This window comes from Schistocerca serialis, chromosome 1 (assembly GCF_023864345.2).
Source record: "Schistocerca serialis cubense isolate TAMUIC-IGC-003099 chromosome 1, iqSchSeri2.2, whole genome shotgun sequence".
Classification (NCBI taxonomy): domain Eukaryota; kingdom Metazoa; phylum Arthropoda; class Insecta; order Orthoptera; family Acrididae; genus Schistocerca; species Schistocerca serialis.
In genome coordinates, this window is record NC_064638.1 from 126,317,864 (window position 1) to 126,333,000 (window position 15,137).

The 15,137-nt window shown below is 41.1% G+C and overlaps 1 protein-coding gene across 2 annotated transcripts in view; it reads left to right on the forward strand.

The window, feature by feature from the left end:
- Nucleotides 1–15,137, forward strand: part of LOC126463873 (estradiol 17-beta-dehydrogenase 2-like) — a 229,496-nt gene that overhangs the window by 90,139 nt on the left and 124,220 nt on the right. The window contains exon 2 of one of the 2 annotated variants that reach the window (XM_050096192.1): nucleotides 888–1,052. In XM_050096192.1, the coding sequence (XP_049952149.1) occupies nucleotides 905–1,052 (148 nt within the window). In that variant the 5' untranslated portion in view covers nucleotides 888–904. The remainder of the gene's footprint in view (nucleotides 1–887; nucleotides 1,053–15,137) is intronic. The other variant, XM_050096193.1, reaches the window with a different exon arrangement.

Genomic DNA, 15,137 nt, shown 5'->3' on the forward strand with positions numbered 1-15,137 from the left:
TATAAGCCACCTCCTTTGTTCAAAAAATTGGTTCAAATGGCTCTGAGCACTATGGGACTTAAGATCTGAGGTCATCAGTCCCCTAGAACTTAAAACTACTTAAACCGAACTAACCTAAGGACATCACACACATCCATGCCCGAGGCAGGATTCGAACCTGCGACCGTAAGTGTCACGCGGTTCCAGACTGTAGCGCCTAGAACCACACGGCCACTCTAGCTGGCCCTCCTTTGTTGATGGACTACATTTTCTAAGACTCTCCCAATGAATCTCAACCTGGTACCCACCTTACCAACAATTAATTTTATATGATCATTCCACTTGAAATCATTCCGCAAGCATACTCCCAGATATTTTACAGAAGTCACTGCTACCAGTGTTTGTTCCGCTATCATATAATCATACAATAAAGGATCCTTCTTCCTATGTATTCACAATACATTACATTTGTCTACGTTAAGGGTCAGTTGCCACTACCTGCACCAAGTGCCTATCCGCTGCAGATCTTCCTGCATTTCGCTGCAATTTTATAATGCTGCAACTTCTCTGTATACTACAGCATCATCCGCGAAAAATCGCATGGAACTTCCGACACACAAAAGTGGCTTTTAGTGTTTAATCGATGCGCCACGAGACATCGGCATATAGTGTAACATGTGACAGCGGTCTATTGCTAAGGATGTTAGACTGTACGCTGTTACTACTTCCTCTCCCTGCTTCTCGTGCATCAATACTATGGTGCTGCCACCCTGTTGGGTCACCGGTCCGCTTTGTCGAGTAGCGCTCTCCCTTTAGCCTTAGTCTTGCTTCGTGTATCAGCGAGTAACTGTTCAGTACCGCAAACGGTGAGGGCGGCCGTGTTCCCATGTTTTTTTTTTCTGTTGTAGCAGGAATAGGAGGACCGATGTTGGCAGCACTGGCGGTGGTGTGCCAGTGGGTGGGCGCCGTGGTGCTGGCGTCGCTCGTGGGCTGGGTGGCCAGTGTCGCCCTGGACAAGCTGAGGCCGGTGCGGCTGCTCGACCGCCTGCCGTCACGAGCCGTCCTCATCACAGGTCAGCAACCAGCTCACCTAACGGCAATAATTCTCAGACTATGGCTTCACATACACTGATCAACCATAACATTACATTATTTTTAACATTTTTACGCAGCGACAGCAACTGATATAGTTTATATAAGAATATACAGCCAACAGTTGCAGGTTAGCTTTATCGTCTACCTAGGTTTCAACGCTAGTAATAACGTCTTCTTCAGAACCTGCAACAAGTTAATAGTATATATTTTTTCCTTTATTGTTATTTTAATACCTGAACAATCAGGCAGGCTGTCAGCAGCATTCTACGCCGCTCTTCAGCCATAGTGGTAACAATAGCAGTACACAGAACGGAGAATTAGAAAAGAAAAAGCGACGGGCAAAAAGTAGTGGTCACAGATACACAAAAAAAAAAAAAAAACACGGAGCCGTTCACACTCGACGATAACGACACTGAAAACACGTTGACACGGCGCACATAACACTGATGAATCCGACGGCACAAGTGAACGTAGAAGCGTGACGGCGGACACTAAAAACACAAAACGACGTCACACACACGAGACACTGATGGCGATGATCTCCGGCGCGCGAAAGTCCACGTAGCGTGTGCGAGTCCGGGGACCTGCCAAGAGGGGAAGAAGGGTGAGGGCGGGTGGCAAGGGGAGAACAAACATGCCAATGGCTGAGGAGATGGGAGGAGGAGTAGAGGGACAGGGGAGGGGTGGCCTGGGGGAGGAGTGGGAAGAAAGGGAGGGGGGAGGGAGGGTGCCCAAAGGAACAGACACAGGAAGAGGGAGGGAGGATCAAAGTTGGTAGTAGGGGTAGATGGAGGGGAGGAGGACATCATCAGGGAGGGGGAGCTGGCGGAAGCCACCTTGAGAGAGGGCAAGGAGGGTGGAGAGATGGAGACTGGGTGGGACGTGGGAATACAGGCGTGGCAGAGGGCGGGGATGGGAGAGGATGGGAGAGACAAGCGGATGAGGAGGATCGAGTCTGCGGGAGGTGTACAGGATCCATATCCTTGCAAGGAAAAGGAGGAGGTGGGGGAAGGGGATGAGATCATACAGGATCTGCGTGGGGGAGGGGAGACGGATGCGATAGACGAGGCGAGAGCATGGTGTTCAAGGATTTGTAGGGATTTATAAAAGGTAGGGGGGGCGGAGATCCAGGCCGGATGGGCATAACAAAGGATAGGGCGAATGAGGGATTTATAGGTGTGGAGGATGGTGGAGGGGTCCAGACCCCACGTACGGCCGTAAAGGAGCTTGAGGAGATGGAGTCGGGAGCGTGCCTTGGCTTGGATTGTCCGGAGATGGGAAGTCCAGGAGAGGCGACGGTCAAGGGTGATTAATATTATAATGCGCTAGTAAATTATATTAGATATGGTCATCCTACAGGATGCAACGTGTAGAACTTACATAAAATATTATTTAAATGTTTGCCTAAAATCAGGCCATGTCCTAAGTCAACTTCATAAAACTTGATGCATAACCATAAGGTTTTGTCACTTCACTAAACAAACTGTAGCAGATTCACTTTAAGCCCGTTGTATGGGCCTCGTCGTGTGAGTGGAGACTGCGGACCGCGAGGTCTTCGCGGTCTGCCTGACAGAGGGTGGCGCGCATGCGCGAGACGTATAGAATCAAACTCTTTATTATGCACGCGTCAGATAACCTTTCTGCTATGAATTAATCTTATTTTTTACTATTGTAAGTTAATTACAGTATCCAGCATGACTACGTTTTACATTCTAATACAGAGCCTTATAAACGGACCAACAAATCTCGTATGAAACTGTAGGAAAGGATCTATTATTATACAAACTGTGAGGTCACATGCATTATGAATTATTGTAAACCTAGTATAGGCTGGAAGCCTTCGAAGTATGCCCTATTTTGTACATACAGTTGATCGTTCAGTAAATTGCCTTTATCTGTAATTAGGTGTGCATGAATTTGTAGTTCCTCAAGCTTGTCGAGTCTATATCCCTTAACTTCATGATGTAGTAGCTCTATGTCACTTAAAGGTTTAGGTGTATGAGCCATTTGCACCAGATGTTCCTACGCCCTTTATTGGAAGATGTTCTTTAAACCTTGCTGCTATAGTTCTGCCTGTTTGACCCATGTAATAGCATGGGCAATCATCACACATAATCTTATATACGCCTGATTTCGCTGACTTGTCACCGTCTTTCTCAAGGGAATGAACCAAATTTTGCTTTAAACTATTACTCGTCGAGTAGGAAATTTTAAAACCTGAATTTTTCAACAGGCGCCCTATCTTGTAGGAGACATTACCTATATAAGGGACCGACAACCATTTCTTGGTCTGATCTTGGGTTTGAGTATTTGTGTTTCCTAAAGTCGTTGTCCTTTTTCGCGTTTTCTTATGATATAACTGCCTCACTATCTTTGGATCATAGCCATTATTCTGTGCAACACTCTCGAGAATTTGTAATTCTTTTTCGAGGTTGACATTTGACAACGGAATAGAAATCGCCCGATGGATACTAGAATAGAAAAACGCCATTTTATGCGCTTGGGGTGGGTTGCATCCTGTAGGATGACCATATCTAATATAATTTACTAGCGCATTATAATATTGTTGCAGGTTCTGAAGAAGACGTTGAAACGTCCCCTTTGAACAATTTATACACGACTGTGCTTAAACTGACACACAATATTTTTAGCGCAACGCAATCTGACTTTCAAAAATCCCTACAAAAGAATGGCCCTGATTAACATTAAGCTATAAGTTTCACAAATCACTTACCTCACAAAAATCTTCGCTACTCAAGCTACTGCAATACAGCGAGCGCCACTACTGCCAGCTAAATAAAAGATTCAAACTACTGAAGGCACTAACTACTGATAGGGATAGTTAGCAAAATGAAAGATATTAATAGAGAACAAACAATGTATTTACCTTAATATCATCAAAAGTCATAATATATATAGTAGTTCATCACAAATTACAAAACTCCGCCATCTCTCTCCCCACATCCACCACTGCTGGCGGCTCACCTCCAACTGCGCAACGCTACGCGCTGTTCACATCCAGCTGCCGCTGCCCAACACTACAATGGCAGGCAACAATGCAAACTAGCCAGAGACTGCACACAGCACAGCCAGTGATTTTCATACAGAGAGCGCTACCAATAAAAAAACCTAAACAGCCTACTTACATAGCCCCCATGCTCCCCACAAAAAATTTTACAAAATATTTTTGGGCAGTGGCCAATAATGATTTGATAAAATTTTTCATAATTACAATAACAAACATATCAAATGCACACACTTATTGATACAATGTTGGTCAAAAGCTAAAATTTTCTCACAGTCCATAAAGACAGTCCTGATCATTCATCACGGTAAAATAGTAGTGTTTTTCTCAAAGTCTGAGCAGTAGAAGAAAATGCACACGGAAGTAGTGGATTTCCATGCAGTCTTGAAGAAGTACTGTTGTCCTTCCAACTGAAAGACAGTGCTGACTCTTGACATGCTGACAGGTAATGGGCCACAACAGAGCAAACCCACAGCAGAGTCATTCGAAATTTTGAAGAGTATTGGTAGGTAGGTCATCACAGAGCAGACCCACTGTTGTCCTGGTAGAGATTACGGTATTGGTGGGCCACCAGAGGTGCAGACCCACTGCAGTCCTTGTAGAGACGGCCAGCAGCCATCTGTTGCGACTGTGCAGGTGCACAATCACCATTGAAGAGCCTTGTGGATAATATAGCAAGTCCATAACCACCACTTGTGCACTCACAAAGTTTTTTGGAATTGTCCTTAGAACCTGCAATGCTGTTATCCAGTCCCTTGCAGAATTATTAACACATGTGCAAACACTAACAGTCCCTACTTCACACATATTGTCCATATAGTATGACCAACAGAACCGTGTGCAGTGAAATGTAACTTACAAGTTAATAATATGATGAACTGGTGTCAATTACAATTTTAAAACATAAGAATACAATTACAAAGGTACAAAATACATCATTAAAGAACATAACAATACAGATAACATTTGTAGTACAGGCTTTACAACAGAATAAACATATACATCAATGTTACAGGAATTATGAGATAAGTAGATACATAAAAGATCAGAATAACTTTTGGAACATCAACTTTACACATGAGCATTAAACAGAACAGAATCAATAATGTCTAACATCTTTACGAAGTAAATAACACATTATTAATGCCAATTGTATTTGAGGATAACAGTATTCCTCATCATAGTGAATGTAGCTTAATATTAAAAGAAGAAAAAAATTCTATGAAACTACACAGAGACAGGAAGAAAACAAATACACAAGGGTACACAAACACATGTTGTATACATGGAAGAACCCTGGAGATACTAAAAGGTATCAGATAGATTATATAATGGTAAGACAGAGATTTAGGAACCAGGTTTTAAATTGTAAGACATTTCCAGGGGCAGATGTGGACTCTGACCACAATCTATTGGTTATGACCTGTAGATTAAAACTGAAGAAACTGCAAAAAGGTGGGAATTTAAGGAGATGGGACCTGGATAAACTAAAAGAACCTGAGGTTGTACAGAGATTCAGGGAGAGCATAAGGGAGCAATTGACAGGAATGGGGGAAATAAATACAGTACAAGAAGAATGGGTAGCTTTGAGGGATGAAGTAGTGAAGGCAGCAGAGGATCAAGTAGGTAAAAAGACGAGGGCTAGTAGAAATCCTTGGGTAACAGAAGAAATATTGAATTTAATTGATGAAAGGAGAAAATATAAAAATGCAGTAAGTGAAACAGGCAAAAAGGAATACAAACGTCTCAAAAATGAGATCGACAGGAAGTGCAAAATGGCTAAGCAGGGATGGCTAGAGGACAAATGTAAGGATGTAGAGGCCTATCTCACTAGGGGTAAGATAGATACCGCCTACAGGAAAATTAAAGAGACCTTTGGAGATAAGAGAACGACTTGTATGAATATCAAGAGCTCAGATGGAAACCCAGTGCTAAGCAAAGAAGGGAAAGCAGAAAGGTGGAAGGAGTATATAGAGGGTCTATACAAGGGCGATGTACTTGAGGACAATATTATGGAAATGGAAGAGGATATAGATGAAGATGAAATGGGAGATATGATACTGCGTGAAGAGTTTGACAGAGCACTGAAAGACCTGAGTCGAAACAAGGCCCCCGGAGTAGACAATATTCCATTGGAACTACTGACGGCCGTGGGAGAGCCAGTCCTGACAAAACTCTACCATCTGGTGAGCAAGATGTATGAAACAGGCGAAATACCCTCAGACTTCAAGAAGAATATAATAATTCCAATCCCAAAGAAAGCAGGTGTTGACAGATGTGAAAATTACCGAACTATCAGCTTAATAAGTCACAGCTGCAAAATACTAACACGAATTCTTTACAGACGAATGGAAAAACTAGTAGAAGCCAACCTCGGGGAAGATCAGTTTGGATTCCGTAGAAACACTGGAACACGTGAGGCAATACTGACCTTACGACTTATCTTAGAAGAAAGATTAAGGAAAGGCAAACCTACGTTTCTAGCATTTGTAGACTTAGGGAAAGCTTTTGACAATGTTGACTGGAATACTCTCTTTCAAATTCTAAAGGTGGCAGGGGTAAAATACAGGGAGCGAAAGGCTATTTACAATTTGTACAGAAACCAGATGGCAGTTATAAGAGTCGAGGGACATGAAAGGGAAGCAGTGGTTGGGAAGGGAGTAAGACAGGGTTGTAGCCTCTCCCCGATGTTGTTCAATCTGTATATTGAGCAAGCAGTAAAGGAAACAAAAGAAAAATTCGGAGTAGGTATTAAAATTCATGGAGAAGAAATAAAAACTTTGAGGTTCGCCGATGACATTGTAATTCTGTCAGAGACAGCAAAGGACTTGGAAGAGCAGTTGAATGGAATGGACAGTGTCTTGAAAGGAGGATATAAGATGAACATCAACAAAAGCAAAACAAGGATAATGGAATGTAGTCTAATTAAGTCGGGTGATGCTGAGGGAATTAGATTAGGAAATGAGGCACTTAAAGTAGTAAAGGAGTTTTGCTATTTGGGGAGCAAAATAACTGATGATGGTCGAAGTAGAGAGGATATAAAATGTAGACTCGCAATGGCAAGGAAAGCGTTTCTGAAGAAGAGAAATTTGTTAACATCCAGTATTGATTTAAGTGTCAGGAAGACATTTCTGAAAGTATTCGTATGGCGTGTAGCCATGTATGGAAGTGAAACATGGACGATAAATAGTTTAGACAAGAAGAGAATAGAAGCTTTCGAAATGTGGTGCTACAGAAGAATGCTGAAGATTAAATGGGTAGATCACATAACTAATGAGGAAGTATTGAATAGGATTGGGGAGAAGAGAAGTTTGTGGCACAACTTGACCAGAAGAAGGGATCGGTTGGTAGGGCATGTTCTGAGGCATCAAGGGATCACCAATTTAGTATTGGAGGGCAGCGTGGAGGGTAAAAATCGTAGAGGGAGACCACGAGATGAATACACTAAGCAGATTCAGAAGGATGTAGGTTGCAGTAGGTACTGGGAGATGAAAAAGCTTGCACAGGATAGAGTAGCATGGAGAGCTGCATCAAACCAGTCTCAGGACTGAAGACCACAACAACAACAACAACACACAAACACATAGTGGGATAATACAAAAGGAAAGGACAGGGTTTGTTGTACTGCAGTATTTTGCAAACAAAACTTTCTTTACTTCTTGGAGATCTCCCTTCATTCATCATTATTCCCAAAAAGTCCTATCTATACCTGCTTTCTGTACTTTTCTTGTATAGCCTCTCAGTGCATTTCTTCAAATTCATCACAATTCATTCTCTTATAGGCTACCCCCTCTTAAACTAACTTAAATCTACTGAGCTCAGATGCTAAACTAAGGGACGAGTCAATGCAGCATCACATAAAACAATTAATATAAACAGCAATGAAAAAAACGCAGATTTGCGAAGCAAGCAGCATTTAGAAATTAGCAAAGCAATTGTAATATTACAACTAATCTAAGGCAATGTGCAGCAAACAATAAAAATAAATCATTAGTAAAACTGGCTTAACAGAATAATGTAAAGTCAAATTCAATAACACTATGCCTGGCAAACAGCAGCAACTTATACCTAAACATGACATAGCTCAAGCAGAAAAAATATTACAGTAAAAACAACAATGCAGATAAGGGAAATGTATATTCACATCTTAATGTCTATGTAATTAAAGTGGTGCACCACAACTTACTCTACCATAAAAATTACCAAGTACTTGAAAAGAAAATTATATATGCAGTTACTGTTATTAGTCCCTTCTTATTGTTCTTTCCATTCCAAGAGCTCCTTTTTCGAAGAATGTGGATCATAAAGTAATTATTTAATAGATCTGTTGACAGAAAGTGTTTACATTAGCAAATGCATTTAATTTTATTTTATGAAACCAATGCTGCAAGACAGCTGGAAACCAGATATCAAATGAAATAAGCAATTACGCAAACCAAAGCATAAGAACATCATTCAATAGCTATGTGGCATTTCGTAAGTCAGTAGCTCTCAACTCTCGTAGAAAGACACTTGTCATTATCAGGTTTGCAGATGTAAGAATATTTCCCATCAATTCATAAGCATTTCAGTAAATATCATAAATTAAGAGCACAGTGTAATCATATGTTTTCAAGTTCGACCGTGTCGTTTTTGCGATGCTTTCTACAAAGGAATGTCGATAGCGAGGATAATGGCCTCCCGCTTTTTTTTTTCCTACCTGTGCCACTGAAAGGCTAATGGCTTTTTTTCGGGCGGCTGTCGCCCAGGTGGGTGCCCGCGACGCATTACGTGCAGGTGGTCACTTAACTTTCTTACAGAAATATTTACGACAGCAGTTTCCGCTACAGTGATAGTCTCATATACAAAATTTCACGGGTCGAGAATTTGCGTTGCAAATGTGTAGAAACAAAACCCTATAAATATAACAGAGTCCAAAAAATTTTCGTCTGCATTGTAATACATTCACGCATATACACACACATTTCATAACTCTTAAAGTACGTTTCTTGGTTTCCAACATCCTTTTCATAAATCAGAGTCCCTAACCACTACTCATTATTCCTTACCTTCTTACACATATACATATTCGTCGACACTTTTTCAATATTTTATCATAATAAATACGTAGCATAATCAAATTCCTCATTTAGCATCAGCTTATTGATCATAAACATACCTCAACAGCATAGTACACATCGTCGTCGTAATAATATCATAACACCTCAGTCAAATCTCAAAAACGTCGTAGCTTTCTGCAATAATTCCAAAACCTAAAAAAAATTCTCTGCTCATTTCAATAGTGTCATCTACCTCAAACGTACTTTAAAATCATGCTCCCTAACCAAATACATCATTCAAAGCTCTCATATTATCACAATGAGTCCGAAAAAATATGAACATTTCACAAAGTACTGACAAAATACAGTTTCATAAGTGTGAAGTTATCCAACTGTGTAATTGCGTAAACATCTGTCACTGATGTAGTAAAAAGAATGTTTGTTTCTCTGTCAGTTACATGATCAGATAGCTGTGTAATTTGTGTGTTAGAGAAATATGGTACCGATGTGTAAAGTTGTATAAGCAAATACCATATTAGCTAGGGTTCCTTGTGGTTGCCACACACATGGTACACAAAGTAAGCATGTACCCCCCTGAGGATTAATGTAATTATACCCTCAGGTGTCACAGATTACACCAATGGAATGAAATATATCACGGAAAACTTTCTTTGTAATTCAAAAATCTTTAAAAATAAATGTTTTAAGTATAAAATTGATCACTCAAATACGTGTACTGTAGCGCTAAACTGTGCGTCTTGTAACATAATCTCTGTGGAAGTGTCGTAGTTATCGTCCTCCGAAAGCTAAGTTCTGCAGAAGTCAATGTACTTACCTCATGATAAACAAAAGTGAAATGCTTTGCGTATAGATATCGTAGTTATTATGCTTATTGGTGTGATGAAGAAAGTACTGTACAGTAACGTATTGTTGTGCCACAAAAAGGCAGTCTCATTGTAGCTATACCACAAAAGTTACTAATAAAACATGTTTTGCTTTCCAGAAGAATTCAGAAAAACTGTGCAGATATAAAGCAGATACACCGCAAAAGCAACAATGTAAATTATGTCACACATTAGTAGTGTCGTAATATAACCGTGTAGCTGTCAAAGAAACTAAATACTAAGTCATCTTTAATCTCACAGAAAGTACTTTAAATCCCAAATGTATTTTCAAGTAAACCAAAATGTTGCATTAAAATCTCATTAGCAGTACTGGTAAATGTTCTAATCATGCAACTAACAAGCAAGAATGTACACACAACACTGTGTCGTCTGTTCACTATAACAATGCAATCGTAATTTCTGTTTAAAAATGTTCCCTAGGTTCTAGACTGGATATTTAACTTCAAACATTGTTGCATATTAACAGATTCTAAGTCTGACAAAGCATACTAGAAATTTGAAGTGAAAAGTTTTATGGCAAAAACAAAGTTAAAAAGCAGATTATCTTTCAACAAACGGATTTATATGTGAAATGTATTGCAATCTTTTACCCTTTCTAGTGCGCAGCGTTTCAACTTCAACGCAATTATCATGCGGTATACGTCGTTAAAGAATACTGGAATTTTTCTTAATGTTAGCGTCTATGTTATTTTTCTCTGAGCCAACCGGCGCACGTGGGTGCCTGCGGCGCGAGTCATTGTCTGTCTCTTTGTTGGCGCGCGTTGTTATTGAGATTAGGAGACCTAACTTCTACAAATTCGCCTTGCCGAGAGGGCCCAGCTCTGTTAGAATCCCGCCAGTTCTGATGAAATTCAGGTCTGTCGTTATGATTACATCGTCTGTCGTCATGTCGGTAGTTCCTGTAGTTTCTTTGTTGTCGGTTAAGTGGTGGAGAATTTCTCCCTGAATCGTAACTGCGCGCTGGACCGTTGCGTCTAAAGTTATTCTGTCTCCCTTGATAATAATTATTTTGGTTCCCAAATTGTCTGTTTCTCTGATTGTCTCTGTGATAGTCACTACCGCGGAGAGGTGATCTTTCCCTGTAATTATTACTACTCTGCCAACGGTTGTCGTACGGGTGGTGTCTATTTTGGTCACGATTTGCGTTGTAAGAATAGACCTGTCGTGTCCAGTTATTGTTTCTGTCGTCACGGAATTGTGACGGATGTGATCTGTAATTGTTGTGCTCCTGCGTTCCGCGATTGTCAGTGTCACTTTCCAGTTCTTGTAACAGTCCCTGAAAAGCTTCAATGTCGTCTTTGCAACGTCCTGCCAAAACAATACGTCATAAATGTTCAGGTAATTTGATTAAGCAAATGCTGTATGGGTTTGACAGGTACTGATTCTTGTGCAACATGTCTTCAAAATATTTCATAAGACTGGAAAATTCAGATTGTTCGAAACGTTTCATCATTATGATGCTATGTTTTACTCGGTCTTGTGTGGCTTGAGACCAATATGCTGAGAGGAAGGCATGGTAAAACTCTCCTTCACTGTGGCAATCGTGAATGACTGATCGCATTCTTACAGCTGGTTCATTCTCTAAGTAGCCACACATAAATTCTAATCTGTGCTCCAATGACCATTTGGGAGGAAAACAATGAGAGAATTGATGGAGCCACGCTTGTGGATGAATGTCGTTGCCGGAATTCTTAAATATTTTGAATTTACGTGTAGTAATGAACAGCTTATAGTCAAAATCATCATGTCGGCGAGTCGCATGTCGATCATTGTTACGTCGTGTCGGCTATTCAATCTCAAAATTCGGTGCACATTGCCAATTTCTTTCATAATTTCCGAAATGCCCTGTGTTATTATTTTGCGGCTTTTCCATATTTCTAAGTCCCTCTTCCCGTGTTGGAGCACGAGTGTCCTCTGAAATATGTAATTCTTGTATTACCTGTGTCAGCTGATATTGTACTTCCCGGATTTCTCTTTGGTGTTGTGTATTAATTTGATTCTGATTTTGTTTGAATTTCCTAATTTGTTCGTACTCTTCTGTGTTGTTAAAGACTACCGGTCTTGCGTCAATCAGATTATCATCTACCTTCGTAGATAAATTAGTGAACTGATCCAAAAGTTCGGCTACTTTCTCCGATAGTGTACTTGTTTCCTCAGTGTGTTTTTCTGAACCAAGTTTCAGAGTATCTACGGTGTCCTTAAAGTTTTCCTGAGTTTTTGCAAGTTGCGTAACCGAATCGGTAGATGCAACTGAGTCAGATTTAGCTTGCAAGGTCTCATGATTTTCATGAACAATAATTTGCAGTTCTTTTATGGCTGCTTCGTGATTCTGTAATGCATTTTCATGCCGCGCAAAAATAGGTTGAAAATGCTCACAAATTTGAGTTTTTACGTCATTACAGACTTTTTGACATTTCGATTCAATGTTATGTAACTCAGTAGTTAAATCTTCACGCGTTTGTTCAAGAGTTTGTTCCAATGAGTCTAACTTTTGAAGCTGTTGCTGTGTTTGTCTCTGATTTTGTTCCAGTGTGTCTAACTGTTGCTGTGTTTGTCTCTGATTTTGTTCCATTGTGTCTAACTTTTTGAGATTTTGTTCCACTGTGTCTAACTGTTGCTGTGTTTGTCTCTGGTGTTGTTCCATTGTGTCTAACTTTTTGAGATTTTGTTCCACTGTGTCTAACTGTTGCTGTGTTTGTCTCTGGTGTTGTTCCATTGTGTCTAACTTTTCAAGCTTTTGTCCCATTTGTTGCATTAATTGTAATAACAATGCACTGGTGTCTGAAACATGTTCCTCAGTGCTTTTCGGCAGTGAAGTTGCACCGGCAACATTCACATTTTGACAAGCGGAAAATGTGTCTTGACTCATTTGAGAAAACGGTGAGAACCCAAAACCTGAGTCTGCAGTATTTGCAATATTGTGTTCTGTCATTCCCGATTCCTGAGGCGAGCTGTTGCCGACCAATCGATCGATAACGCTTCCCTGTTCACTACCTGTTTCACTGTCTACACCATTGTTTGCCGCCCGCTCCATTTCCCTATGCGCAATTACCAAATTACTACTTTGAACATTAGTTAATTCATTACTCTGCGGCGCTAACACACTGCCTTCGTCTTCACTGTCATTTCTCAGTTAACTTTGGAGCCTAGTATTACGTTTTTCACACGCCATTAATGTCACAGTATTTCACACGACAACACAAAAGCACAATTTGAAGAGCAAAATAAAATAACATAGCAATGGAAATAATGTCTACTTAATTGCCAGCGCAGCTGCGAAATACTTGGTGCAAATCTACATGCATACCACAACTGGTTTACTGTACAACAATGAAAAACTACAACTACAAAGGAAATTCTCTCTATGATTACGCGCTATCAATAAACAATAGCTACACCAATTACACAAACTACAAGAAAAAAATCAGAAGATTCCAGTGAGGTATCCTCGGCTAAGGGTCGCCATATGAAACGTCCCCTTTGAACAATTTATACACGACTGTGCTTAAACTGACACACAATATTTTTAGCGCAACGCAATCTGACTTTCAAAAATCCCTACAAAAGAATGGCCCTGATTAACATTAAGCTATAAGTTTCACAAATCACTTACCTCACAAAAATCTTCGCTACTCAAGCTACTGCAATACAGCGAGCGCCACTACTGCCAGCTAAATAAAAGATTCAAACTACTGAAGGCACTAACTACTGATAGGGATAGTTAGCAAAATGAAAGATATTAATAGAGAACAAACAATGTATTTACCTTAATATCATCAAAAGTCATAATATATATAGTAGTTCATCACAAATTACAAAACTCCGCCATCTCTCTCCCCACATCCACCACTGCTGGCGGCTCACCTCCAACTGCGCAACGCTACGCGCTGTTCACATCCAGCTGCCGCTGCCCAACACTACAATGGCAGACAACAATGCAAACTAGCCACAGACTGCGCACAGCACAGCCAGTGATTTTCATACAGAGAGTGCTACCAATAAAAAAACCTAAACAGCCTACTTACAACGTTATTACTAACGTTGAAACCTAGGTAAACGATAAAGTGAACCTGCAACTATAGGCTGTATATTCTTACATAACATTATAGCCACGGAACTTACCATCGAAGTAAACCCGTCTAGGCGATAGCAGCATCACCCAGTGAGGGATAACTGCCAGTCAGACCACACGCAAAGTGCGCGTAGTGTGAGTGAGCGTGCTGGTCGCGTGTAGGATAGGGAAGGAGCGCAGTCGATCTGAATTTGACCGGGCGCGGATTGTGATGGCCGGAGGCTCGGCAGGAGCATTTCAGATTTGGTGTTCGAGGAGTACTGTGGTGAGTGTCTTCAGCACGTGGCGTAATCAAGGTGAAGCCACGTACAGATGTCACGGGCAGCGACGGCCACTCCTCACTGCAGGTGTCGCACGTCGTACACTGGGCAGACTTATAAAACAGGACAGGCGGCGAACTGTGGCGAAACTAACGTAAGACTTTAAGGTAGACATAGTACAAGTGAGTCTGAACACACAGCGCACCGAACACTCCTAATGACGAGTCTGCACCTCATTTGGCGCAGTTTCAGAGCGTTGCATGGTCTGATGAATCGCGGTACCTTCTTCATTATGCCGATGGGAGGGCGCGAATCCGTCGTCTTCCAGGGGAACAGCTCCTTAAAGCCTGTGCTGTGGTACGGAGAGAAGCTGGCGGCGGTCCCATTATGCGCTGGGAAACATTCACGTGTCCATCCATGGGTCCAGTGGAGCTCGTGCGATGCATCATGACGGCCAAGGAATATCGTACACTGGTTGCAAACCACGTACACCCCTTCGTGACGGTCATGTTTCCCGGCAGCAGTGGCATTTTTCGATAAGGTAATGTACGGGTAGTATAGGGAGAGACGGGTCATATACAATATGTACAACAACCAAGAGGGAATAATAAGAGTGGACGATCAAGAACGGAGTGCTCGTATTAAGAAGGGTGTAAGACAAGGCTGTAGCCTTTCGCCCCTACTCTTCAATCTGTACATCGAGGAAGCAATGATGGAAATAAAAGAAAGGTTCAGGAGTGGAATTAAAATACAGGCTGAAAG